General features: G+C 42.0%; 1 protein-coding gene across 1 annotated transcript in view; it reads right to left on the bottom strand.

Moving 5' to 3' along the window:
* Positions 1–704: 704 nt before the first annotated feature.
* MYH9 (myosin heavy chain 9) overlaps positions 705–12757 on the bottom strand; it is a 75125-nt gene continuing 63072 nt past the window's right edge. The window contains exons 32-41 of the mRNA XM_053721373.1: positions 12492–12704; positions 12061–12273; positions 11740–11901; positions 11382–11510; positions 11105–11193; positions 10912–11035; positions 10618–10826; positions 10169–10277; positions 9903–10075; positions 705–1787 (exon numbers count right to left, since the gene is read on the bottom strand). Coding sequence (XP_053577348.1) covers positions 1673–1787; positions 9903–10075; positions 10169–10277; positions 10618–10826; positions 10912–11035; positions 11105–11193; positions 11382–11510; positions 11740–11901; positions 12061–12273; positions 12492–12704 — 1536 coding nt within the window. The 3' untranslated portion in view covers positions 705–1672. The remainder of the gene's footprint in view (positions 1788–9902; positions 10076–10168; positions 10278–10617; positions 10827–10911; positions 11036–11104; positions 11194–11381; positions 11511–11739; positions 11902–12060; positions 12274–12491; positions 12705–12757) is intronic.

A 12757-nucleotide genomic window follows, 5' to 3' on the forward strand; every position in this document is an offset into this window, starting at 1 on the left:
ATATCTTGGTATCTCATTGTGGTATTTTAATGCAATTGTGACTAAGGTAATTTTGATGATCTTTGCATAACATATTATAACAGTTTAAACGTGTATAGTTTGATTCATATCTGGTTTTCTATAAATATAATTCAATGCAATTTTATTGTTTTGTATATGCATTTTATTGGGGGTTTGTTTTTAAAGAATAATTAATATATTGTATTATAAACCGTCCATATACTGACATTCTGTTATACACAACTATTCTATAACAGCAATCATGCAATATGAAGTTAGAACATCTCCTTCCTTATGTCCTGTTACGTAAAGAGTGGAGATCAAAAGAAACAGTCTTCCCCAAGCAGGGAGGAGGAAGAGTTTTCTTTTAGTGCAGTGAACCAGTTTAGTCATCACACGCATCATGTTCTGGCACAAGCAAGAGGAGGTGACATTCTTGCTTCATAAAGTGTTTTAAGGATTTCAACCTGTTCTTTTACTTACGATTATGCTAACAATTTAATACCAAAGCTCTATTCTATCTGGTCCATTATGGGTCAGGAGACTCTATGAAGCCTCATTAGCACCAGATCTACTTGTCAGATCTGCAGAAAGAACTCACAGGTTGGTGCCACCACACAGTGTATACAATTACAGGACATGAAATGACATACAACACAGAAGGATCAAGCCCGGCAAGAGACTTAATAACCACACCAACAAAGCAAGCAGCACTGGCAAAGTTTATTACATAAGTCAGGAGCAAGTGGACGTGCTCCATCACTATCGGCTGCAGCATAAAGGCACTTACGGAGCACAAGATACAGAGGTGGATGCAGAAAATAAACTAGTGTCTTCTGGTCAACCAGTCACTAATGAGCCCAGCAAGAGCTTCTAATGTCCGTACAGAGATCCCAATGTGGGTAGTGGTGGCAAGAAAAGGATGTTTTTTTCTTTAAAAATAAAGATACAAAATGTGTACAAGTGTGCATAATAACTGATTATATAGGAGGTGAAATTCATTTAGGTCTCCAGTTACATATTTAGAATACACTTTTATTGTTCCTGTGGACACATACAAGTAAAAAAAAGTACTTTTAATGTAATTTAAACATTTTCATATTCTCAGATTAAATAGATTTGGTCCTGAACTGAATCCCCTGAAATACAGCACAAGTTTTCTGCCACTTCCAGAGCTTACATGACAGACCAGAGGGAGCAGCAGTTGTGAACAGATAAGGACAGCACAGGGAGTCACCCGCCACAGCGACGACACCACAGGATTAAAGGCAACAAAAGAAAGGAAGAGACCACTACAAGCAGCCACTTCTCCCCAACATAGAAAGTGTTGAATTAAGATGAGACCATACAGGCACCTCGGTAACCCATCCGATGGTTTTACACATTAATTCAGACAAAGTGCACAAACCTATTGCCGTTTGCTGTCAGGAGCCACAGGGTACGAAGCCTGGCCTACATTCTAGGTATGAGATTGCATCAGAGCAAGTAATGGCTTTGGTGTTGCAAGAGGAAGACAGGAATACCCTGACCGTCAGACCCGCACAGTATAACAGTTATATAAAATCGCTCCCGCTTGGCAGGTTTGGGACATGATCAGTTCTGTGCAGGCTGCAGTACATCCGGGTACTGAAGGACAGGGAGGCAACGGGTGAGGTTTAAGGCAGAGGACGTTCTAATCAGCAGACTTAGTATCTCCAGAGTCTAGTTTGCCATCCAGGTCTTCATCAGATGCGTCATCAACACCCTTCCGTCCAACGCGTCTTGTGACAAATGGTACATCGCCACGCCTGGGGATAAAAACACAAACTGGTCAGATGATTGTGACATTGTATAAACTTACAGTCAGTACTATAGGAAGCTACAACAGGGTCCCAAGCTCCTTCATCTTTCTAGAGTCACATGCAGACCCTTCTAGTGAGGGAGAGATGCAGAGAAACTTGGGTAATTTATAGGCTTGTTCATTGTACAGGACATGTAGTAATATGAGTCGCCGCCATACCATATAGCTAACTGTCAAACTCTGAAAGCAAAACAGGTTACATAACAGGACTAAAACAATTACACTAAGCACATGGAGAAGGCAAATAAATGCCCCTTTAAGGAATGACCTGCTGTGTGCAACTACATAAGATTAACTACTCACCATGTTCCTGTTTTTAAAGGCGCCAAATACTGAAGCTCCGCCTCTTTATACTGGTGGTTGCCATCTTGCAGCTGAGGTATTCTCACAGCCTGTGCACTCACAGATCAGTGATATTGCACATATAGCTGTATAATGTGCACGATACATCACGTTTTATACAGCACTTAATATAGAGCAATGCAGCCACAGCAAAATGCACAGCTCCTGCTCTGTTTCATGCACCCTAACCTGAACCTCATACAGCTGTAAAAAGAAAATTTATGCTTACCTGATAAATTTGTTTCTTTTTAGATACGAGTCCACGGATCATCATCATCCTTACTTGTGGGATTACACCTCCTGGTCAGCAGGAGGAGGCAAACAGCACCACAGAAGAGCTGTTTGGAGTGGGAGGGAAGGGAGGAGCTATTTAACAGCTCTGCTGCTCTTTGCCTCCTGCTGCTGACCAGGAGGTGTAATCCCAGAAGTAAGGATGATTGTTTCTTTTTAGACACCATGAGTCCACGGATAATAAATTTCAGGTAAGCACAAATTCTTTTCTTTTTAAGACACGATGAGTCCACAGATCATCCTTACTTGTGGGATACAATACCAAAGCTAGAGTACACAGATAAGGGAGGGACAAGACAGGGAACCTAAACGGAAGGCACCACTACTTTAAGAACCTCTCTCCCAAAAGCAGCCTCAGCAGAGGCAAAAGTATCAAATTTGAAAAAGTGTAGAGAGAAGACCAAGTTGCAGCCTTGCAAATCTGTTCCTAAGAAGCTTAATTTTTGAATGCCCATGAGGAAGCAACTGCCCTAGTGGAATGAGCCGTAACTCTTTCAGGAGGCTACTGTCCAGCAGTCTCATATGCAAAGCGGATGATACTCTTCAACCAAAAAGAGGTAGCCGTAGCTTTCTAACCCTTACGTTTTCCAGAGAAAATTACAATCAGAGAAGAAGACTGACGAAAGTCCTTAGTTGCTTGTAAGTAAAACTTTAAAGCACGGACTACGTCCAAATTGTGCAGAAGTCATTCCTTCTGAGAAGGATTAGGACACAAGGAAGGAACAACAATTTCCTGATTAATGTCCCTGTCTGAAACATTAGGAAGGAACCCTAGTTTAGTACGTAAAAACTACCTTATCCGAATGGAAAATAAGGTAAGGCGAATTGTATTGGAATGCCAAAAGTTCAGAAACTCTTCGAGCTGAAGAAATAGCAACAAGAAATAAAAAAACTTTCCAAGATAAAACTTAAGGTTCTTCAAGGGGCGCCGTTTGAGCCTATGCATTCCTTAGATATTAAGAACTAAATTCAAACTCCATGGAGGAGTAACTGGTTTGAACACAGGCCTGATCCTAACCAAGGCCTGACAAAAAGATTTAACATTAGGGACATCTGCCAGACACTTGTGCAACAAAATAGATTAGGCAGAGATCTGACCCTTTAGAGAACTTGTCTATAAACCATTCTCCAAACCTTCTTTAAGAAAAAAGACAATTCTGGGAATCCTAACTACTCCATGAGTAGCCCTTGGATTCACACCAATAGATATTTACGCCATATCTTCTTATGGTAAATTTTTCTAGTCACAGGCTTACGCGCCTGAAACAAGGTCTCTATGATCGGATCAGAAAAACCCAGCTTGGAAAGGATTAAGCGTTCAATCTCCAAGCAGTCAGCTTCAGAGAAACTAGATTTGGGTGAAGGAAGGGTCCTTGAATGAGAAGATCCTTCCTCAATGAAGTCTCTAAAGTGGCAGGGATGACATGTCCACCAGATCAGCATACCAAATCCTGCGAGGCCTCGCAGGAGCAATGAGGATTACTGATGCCTTCTCCTGTTTGTGCAAACGGGGGAAATAGATAGACCTGGGGATCCCTGGACCTCAACCCGTATCTCGGGAGCTTGGCTTTCTGACGAGATGCTATGAGATCTAACTCCGATCTGACCCCATTTGAGAATCAGATTGGAGAAAACTTCCGGATGAATTTCCCACTCCCCCGGATGAAAAGTCTGTCTGGCTCAGAAAGTCCGCCTCCCAGTTGTCCACCCCTGGGATGTGGATCGCTGACAGATGGCAAGAATGGGCCTCCGCCCACTGGATTATCTTGGCTACCTCGGTCATCGCCAAGGAACTCCTTGTTCCTCCCTGATGATTGATGTAAGCCACTGTCGTTATGTTGTCCGACTGAAATGTGATAAACTGGGCCGAGGCCAACTGAGGCCAGGCCAGAAGAGCATTGAAGATTGCTCTTAGTTCCAGGATGTTTATAGGAAGAACAGACTGAGTCCATACTCCCTGAGCCTTTAGGGAACCCCAGACAGCCCCCATCCTAAAAGGCTGGAGTCTGTTGTCACAATCACCCAGGAAGGTCTGCAAAAGCAGATACCCTGGGATAGATGATGCAGAGACAACCACCATTGAAGAGAGTCCCTCATCTCCTGTTCCAGGGTTATTCGCGGGGACAAATCTGCATAATCTCCATTCCACTGCTTGAGCATGTTTAACTGCAGAGGTCTGAGGTGAAACCAAGTAAACTGTATGATGTCCACTGCCACCACCATCAGTTTGATTACTTCCATGCACTGAGCCACTGACGGACAAGAATTGGACTGAATGGCTCGACAGGTATCTAGAATCTTCGATTTTCTGACTTATCAGAAAAATCCTCAGACATAGAATCGATTAGAGTTCCCAAGAAAGTCACCCTTGTCTTTGGAATTAAGGAACTTTTTTCCAGATTTACCTTCCACCCGTGAGTTCTCAGGAAGGATAGAACAATAAAAAAGGTTTTTTAGTAAAGCTCTCCTAAAGTAAGGATAATGAACACTATAGTGCAACCTAGAAAAACATATTTAGAAAAAGCAAAAAGGAAGAAGATTCCACAAAATAAGTGCAATCCCAAAGTCTAGGATACAAAGCACATAGGCACAAGACCAGAAAGTTCAATGCAAAAACAATATATATATATATATATATATATATATATATATATATATATATATATATATATATATATATATATATATATATTAAACCATGAAATGTACAATTCAATACATACAATAAATCATGAGTATGAATGTGTTTGTATGGTTGATTTATTGTATGTATTGAATTGTACATTTCATGGTTTACTATACCTATACATAAAGATTTATTGTTTTTGCATTGAACTTTCTGGTCTTGTGTCTATATGTGCTTTGTATCCTAGACTTTGAGATTGCACTTATTTTGTGGAATCTTCTTCCTTTTTCTAAAGGATAGAACAATGTCGGTATGGGACCTTGCTTGTTGACAAGATGGTGCCTGGATTAGAATATGGTCCAGATAAGGCGCCAAAACAATGTCCCGCTGTCGTAGAACCGCCAGCAGAGACCCCAGAACCTTTGTGAAAATTCTGGGTGCCGTGGCCAGTCTGAAAGGAAGAGCCACAAACTGAAAGTCTGTGATCTCTGTGGATAGAAACATGAAGATATGCATCCTTTATGTCCACCGTCATAAATTGACCCTCCTGGATCAATGGAAAAATGGTACGAATAGTTTCCATCTTGAAAGATGGAACTTTCAGACCTATCTTAGACCTCAAGAGTCTAAACAAGTTTCTCAAAGTTCCCTCCTTCTTGGGAACTACAAACAGATTTGAATAAAAACCCTGCCCTTGTTTCTGTACAGGAACGGGAACAATCACTCCCAGGGAAGAGATGTTTCTTACACAATGTAAGAACGCCTCTCTTTATCTGGTTTGCAGATAATCTTGAAAGAAGAAATCTTCCTCAGGGAGAAATTTTTTTAACTCCAGTTTGTATCCCTGGGACACTATTTATATAGTCCAGGGATCCTGAACGTCTCGCACCCAAGCATGAATGAAGAAAGAAAGTCTGCCCCCTACCAGATCCGGTCCCGGATCGGGGGCGTTCCCTTCATGCTGTTTTGGAGTCAGCAGCAGGCTTCTTGAACTGTTTACTTGGAGACCCAACCAGTCTTGGAACAAGGGTAGTCTTAGATTGCAAATAGTTTCCTTCTTGTTTAGAGGAGGAAGAGAAAGAATTTCCCTTGAAATTTGTAAGGAATAGCTAGAAGCTTAGACTTGGATGACACGTCCGCAGACCAAGGTTTTAACCATAAAGCTCCGCAGGCTAGGATAGAAAACCCTGAACTTTTAGCTGCTAATTTAGTAATTTGCAGAGAAGCATCTGTAATAAAAGCATTGGCCAACTTCAAAGCTTTAATCCTATCTTGGATCTCCTCCAACGAAGTCTCAGACTTAAGAGACTCCGACAGAGCATCAAACTAATAAGCTGCCGCACTAGTGACAGTAGCAATGCACGCAGCCGGCTGCAACAGCAGACCCTGGTGAACATAATTTTTAAGTAGACCCTCCAACTTCTTGTCAATGGGGTCTTTAAAGGCACAACTATCCTCAATAGGAATAGTAGTTCGCTTGGCAAAGTAGAGATAGCCCCTTCTACCTTAGGAACCTATTGCCAAGCTTCCTTGAAATAGTCAGCTATAGGAAACATTTTTCTGAAAATAGGAGACTGAGAGAAGGGAATACCCGGTCTCTCCCATTCCTTAGAAACAATCTTCGAAGCTCGCTTAGGAACTGGAAACACATCAAGTAGGAACTTTGAAATATCTGTCCAATTTACTCGCCTTTACAGGAGCGACTACTACTGTGGAATCAGTCGTCTAAGGTAATCAACACCTCCCTGAGTAACAGACAGAGGTGTTCTAGCTTAAATCGTAAAGAGACAACCTCTGAATTAGTCAAAGGTAAAGAACTCTGAATCTGAAATCCCGCCTTCAGATAGAACCTCTATACCCTCCATGTCAGTTCCCTGGGAGGGTACATCTGAGACTGCCACCATGGTTGTCTTTCCTCTTGCGCTTGCCTTGAAACATAGGAAAAGCAGACAATGCATCAGAAATTGTGGAAGACATAACCGCAGCTATGTCCTTTAAAGTAACTCGAGCAGGGGCTAGAGCAGAAGCGCAGGGCACTGCTTGTGCGGGCGTTAATTTTTGGGACGCTTGGGGAGAAAGTTGAGGCATAAATTAACCCTCATCAGAAGACTCTTGGACAACATCTGCCTGAGAGGAGATTGGCTCAGTAAAAATGTTATCCCTAAAACTTAGTCCTTTCAATCAGTGTTAATTTTGACGGCAAATTTCAATTTAGTCTTAGTTTTAGTCTTTTGACTAAAATGCCATTTTAGTTTTAGTCGTATTTTAGTCATCGGAATTGTTTTAGTTTAGTTTTAGTCGACTGAATCGCCAGTAGATTTTAGTCGACTAAAATCTAAGGGGTTTAGTTAAAGTGTAATGCATTAATTAAGCATTTCTCTATAATTTGCAAACTAATGATATACTCCAGAGTTATTATTTATGGTATTAAGGTTTACAACATGCAATACAGACACAGATTTATCCCTTGTAATATATAACATCTTAATTAAACTTAAAATTAAATAAAACCAAGTTTCATAAACAAACAGAAGTGCAACTTTAAAATATAAAAAAACCTGTAATCTATATTGTCTGTATTGCACATATTACCCAATATAAAAACTTTAACAGCTCTCTGTTAATAATAAACAAGTATCAAGTTTCTGCAGCTAGCACAGGCACAGCATAACTTAAACTCATACTCGTTGGTTATGCTTATTTCTATAGGAAGAATCAATTTGGCAACAATATTAGCACTGCTCTAGAACTTTCAAACTCATTATTTATCTTAAAATGTAATAAAATTAAGTTTCGAAAATTTGACAAAAGAGCAGTTATTAGATATGGATTGATTATAACACCTTGCATAAAATGTTTGTCAGCAAATTTTGATTTAGTTTTAGTCAGTCTTTTGACTAAAATGCCATTTTAGTTTTGTTTTAGTCAACGAAATTAACACTGCTTTCAATACATGTAGGACAGAAGGGGATTGGCGGTTCCACATTTGCATCCAGACAAAGCACATGTAACATACAGCACACCCTCTTGGTCCATCTTTCATCACAAATTGTTAAAGATTCCACAGAAAAAATGATAAATATTAACAAAATAAATTTACAACAAAAAAAACCAAACACGTTACTGTCTCTTTAAATGCAAAGAGTTTTGCTATTTTTCTGCAAAGTGACCTTTTTCTGTCCATTGTATTACCAGAAAGAAACAAACATTAAATGCACCTCAGCAGCCTGCTGAGGTGCTCCTACCATGCAAATGGACACCGGATCCTGTCTTGTAATGATCAGTTTCACACAGTCAGCCTCTGAACCGGACTTCCTTGCATCTGTGCTACGAGCACATTGAAAGTATACTACATGCCGCTCAAACACCGACAAACAACTAGCCCAGCTGAGTGACGCACTAAACCTTTCTGAAAAACAGTGCTCGGTGAAGAGGCGTGCAAACACAGGAAGTCCCGCCCGTCATGGGCGTACCCAAAACCTAATGTTTTTCCCTCTGGGAAAAAAAAACACCGGGAAACCACCAGAGCCCTCCATAAAAATAAATTAAGCAACTTAACTCCAGCCCCGGTACCTTATTACTGCCCAAAAGAAAACTTTCAGCCTGAAAATCTGAAAACCGTCCCAACATAAGCAGGTTTTTTCCATTAACCCCTTATGCTCCATAGTGCTATTGATAAAAATACTGAGACTCCTTAGATCCCAAAAAAAGGTAGCACTGCTGAGTCAGTGAGAACCTCAGGCTGAAGGATATAGGGCAGCAGAAATATGGGAGGCGCAGTGAGAATTATGTCCCACAAGTTCCCATTGCTCTAAAGCCACCAATGCCCTACTGTAGAGGCTGTTCTAGGGTGTAGCCTGTAGTCCATATCAAAGTAGCACTCTCTGGCACTACTTTAAAAATGATAAACACTTGATTGAAGAATCTAAACACACACCTCACTTTGCCTGCGTTAGTGATAGGAAGAGGTAAAGAGAATGACTGGAGTGGGAGGGAAGGGAGGAGATATTTAACAGCTCTTCTGTGGTGCTCTTTGCCGCCTCCTGCTGAACAGGAGGGGAATATCCCATTAGTAATTTAGATTATCCGTGGACTCATTGTGTCTTTAAAAAGAAATAGGTATTCTCCCAGCCTGTGGCAAGCTGTGCACTCACAGATCAGTGATATTACGCACTTGTTTGGCACATTATATAGCTGTAGATACTGAAGCTCCGCCCCATTGTACTGGGGGCAGACATCTTGTATCTCAGGTATTCTCCCAGCCTGTGACAGAAGCTGTGCACTCACAGATCAGTGATATTGCCTGATACACAAGACGGCAACCCACAGTACAAAGGGGCGGAGCTTCAGTATCTACAGCTGTATAACGTGACAAACAAGTGAGTAATATTACTGATCTGTGAGTGCACAGCTTCTGTCACAGGCTGGGAGAATACCTGAGATACAAGATGGCTGCCCCAGTACAAAGGGGCGGAGCTTCAGTATCTGGCACCTTTATTTACAAATCGGTTCTCCTGGTTTTAATAGCTTAAACAGGATGAAACAGTGAGTATTAACCATTCTAGATAGTTGTGCTCAGCAGTGTTATGCCCCTTTAATGTCTCGGCAGCAAAATCTCTGTATTAGGACACTTTCCCTACTGTACAGTACAACTTCCACCTAGATCACTCTGTAGATTCAGAAACGTGCAACCATTACATCTACCAGAAGCAATTCTGCCCACTGCATTATACAGAGCAGATTTTTCAGCACTCTCAAGTCCCACCCCCATATAACAGGGCAGTCTGTTACTCCTGCACTTACCGAAGCTTGCTTTTTAGAGTGTTGACCTCTCGGTTCATGGCATCTGCAGTCTCTGTTGCATCCTCAAGTTCACGCTGCAACTTGCGACGCATGGCATTGGCTCTCTGAGCTTCCTCTTCTGCCTCCTCCACCTGGCGCTTCAGCTGCTTCATTCGAGCATTATTCTTCTCAGCCTGGCAATTCAAGAACAGAGGGTAATTTCCTTGCAAACCACAAGTTCGGGCAACACCAAGTAACCTATATCGCTAGACTAGGGGTGCACGCACCTGGTCTTTGTATTGCTCAGCATTGCGCCGCTCATCTTCAACCTGCATCAAGACGTCCTTGAGTTTCTTCTCTGTGCGCCGCACCTGCTTGCTGGCATTCTGACGCTCCCTGATACACAAGAGCACACAACATTACCGCAAGTACTACGCTTTAACTTGTTACTGGTCAAAAACAAATAGACACCACACAGCAATGATGTTCACAGCAGTAATAAGGGAAACACCACAAGCTTAAATTAACATTAACTTCTGAAGTAAAGCTATGCACTAATTTAATCACAAACTTACAAGTTTAAAGTGAGGTTTGCCTCATTTATTTACATTCTCTACCTCACAATGATGGGTGCCATAGTGTTTTTGTAAGCTGCCACCCAAATCTATTGCTCAGGTCCCTGGGTCTATTTCATGCATAGCTCAGGCACAAGTGGTCTATACCAGCCATGACTCACTTTGTCTCAGTGTCTAGCTGCTCCTCCAACTGTGCAATTTTTGCCTCCAGGGCAGCCATTGAGGCCTTGAACTTTGATTTAACAGATCCCTCCAGTTCCTGCAGTTTGGTTTTCAGCTCCTTGTTCTGGCGATCCATCTGCTGGCGTGCATTCTCATTCTTCTGCACATTGCTGCGCTCTGCATTGAGGTCAGTGTTCAGCTGGTCAATCTGTCAACATAAAGTTCAAATAATAAACAAGGAGCATTTAATGCCCAAGTCTGTAGTGCAGGAGGTTTGTAATGAAGACTGGTACCTGGAGCGTTGCTTTCCTAAGTCGGTCATTCACCAGCTCAGTATTGCCCTGCTCTTCCTCCAGCTCCTCTTCCAGCTGCGCAATACGTGAATCCAGACGACGCTTTTCTTCCAGAGCCAGAGCACTGTGGAGACAGTTATGTCAGCATTCACATAAAATGCAAACAAATTAAATTACCAAGATATGCACCTACCCTTTACCACTGCTGTTTGCAATCTCATCTGCCAGCTCATCTCTCTCCTGCTGGGCTTGGCGTTTTGCACGCTCTGCAGCTGCCAGTTCCTGGTGGAGAGGGGAAAAAATAAATAGCAAATATTTTAAACTTTATCTGGTGGCAGCACTCATGTCAACTATTTTCTTACCAGCAGAACAGTCCTGATCTCTCAAAAACCCTCCATACTAGTAAGTCACATTAACAGTCTGCTAACCCTAAAGACAACTTTACAGCATATCAGCTCTGTCGTCCCTACCTCCTGCATGTGGATCATCTCAGCTTCCATGCTCTTCATTTTCTTCTCATTCTCCTTGGCCTGGCTCAGGATGTCATCTCTAGATGCTCGGGTATCCTCCAGTTCCCTCTGGTAATCCTTCATCTGAGCCTGCAAAGCCACAAGAGTAGTTTCAAGCTGTGAGCTCATGGAAACAATATATAAGATCCCTGGGTCCAATCCTAAACTACATAATGGTATTTTAGCAATGCACTACTCAAGCTGCACAGGTGAGTCAGACTAGAACTAATCCAGGATTTATTTAGCAGCAAGATACCCTTTGTTCACCAGACCCCTATTTTAATCTCAAAAGAAAATGATTCGCGATATGCTACAGTACCTGCAACTTGCGAAGTTGCTTAATAGCTTCCTCTCGGTTTTTGTTTGCAGAGTCAATCTGTCCTTCTAGGTCCTTCAGATCCATCTCTAGCTTCTTGCGGGCAGCCACAGCCAATGAACGCTGCTTACGCTCATCCTCCAGCTCAGCCTCCATCTCTTTCACCTATTTAAAAAGTACAAAAGTAAAAAAAAAAAAGAAAAAAAAAAAAAAAAAAAAGTAAATTTACAGAGGACAAATCAGCTACAATGTTTTGCGTTAGAATACAGTGGCTGTGGTGTATTACTTGGGCAATCGGGTCGACTAAAATCTAATCTGCCTCACCTGCCGGACCAGCTGCTTCTTCTTGTCTTCACTCTGCTCATCACGACCCTGGAGATCACGCTCAAACTGTGCCTTCATGGCCTGAAGATTAACTTCCAGGCGCAGCTTGGCATCCTCTGTAGCCTGAAGCTCATCTTCCAGTTCTTCCAGCTGCGTCTTCATTTCCTCAACTTGCTGTTCCAAAGCACGCTTAGACTTCTCTAACTCGTGAACCTGTTGACGGGAATCAAGTTAATGAAACCGTTTTAATACCACAAATGCAGTAGCAAACTTTAATGTGCCATTTCTGAGCTGACCCCTCACTGGCCATAGCCCCAGGTACCCTTATTACTGACACTATTTAGAGAATACAGTTAAGCTCAGTGCTGTAGAAGCAATGCAGAAGTCTCTACAAACCAGCACACAGTGATCAAGTCATCTGCTTGACTTACACTCTTTCCCACATCATCCTTAGAGCTGACCAAATCCTCCATTTCTGTTCGCAGCTGCTTATTGAGCCTCTCCAGCTCTGCCTTAAACTCCAGAGCTTCGTCCAGGGAGCGTGCCAAAGAAATAGCTTTAGTCTCCTTATCACGAGCATCTGCTTCGGCACGGTCACGCTCTTCTGCGTATTTGGCAGAAATAGTTTTCTCTTCTCCAAGCATCTACATAAAAAAAGTAAAAAAAGGGTCTTACTTAAATGTCTCCACGTCCAATC

Source organism: Bombina bombina, chromosome 7 (assembly GCF_027579735.1).
Source record: "Bombina bombina isolate aBomBom1 chromosome 7, aBomBom1.pri, whole genome shotgun sequence".
Taxonomy (NCBI): domain Eukaryota; kingdom Metazoa; phylum Chordata; class Amphibia; order Anura; family Bombinatoridae; genus Bombina; species Bombina bombina.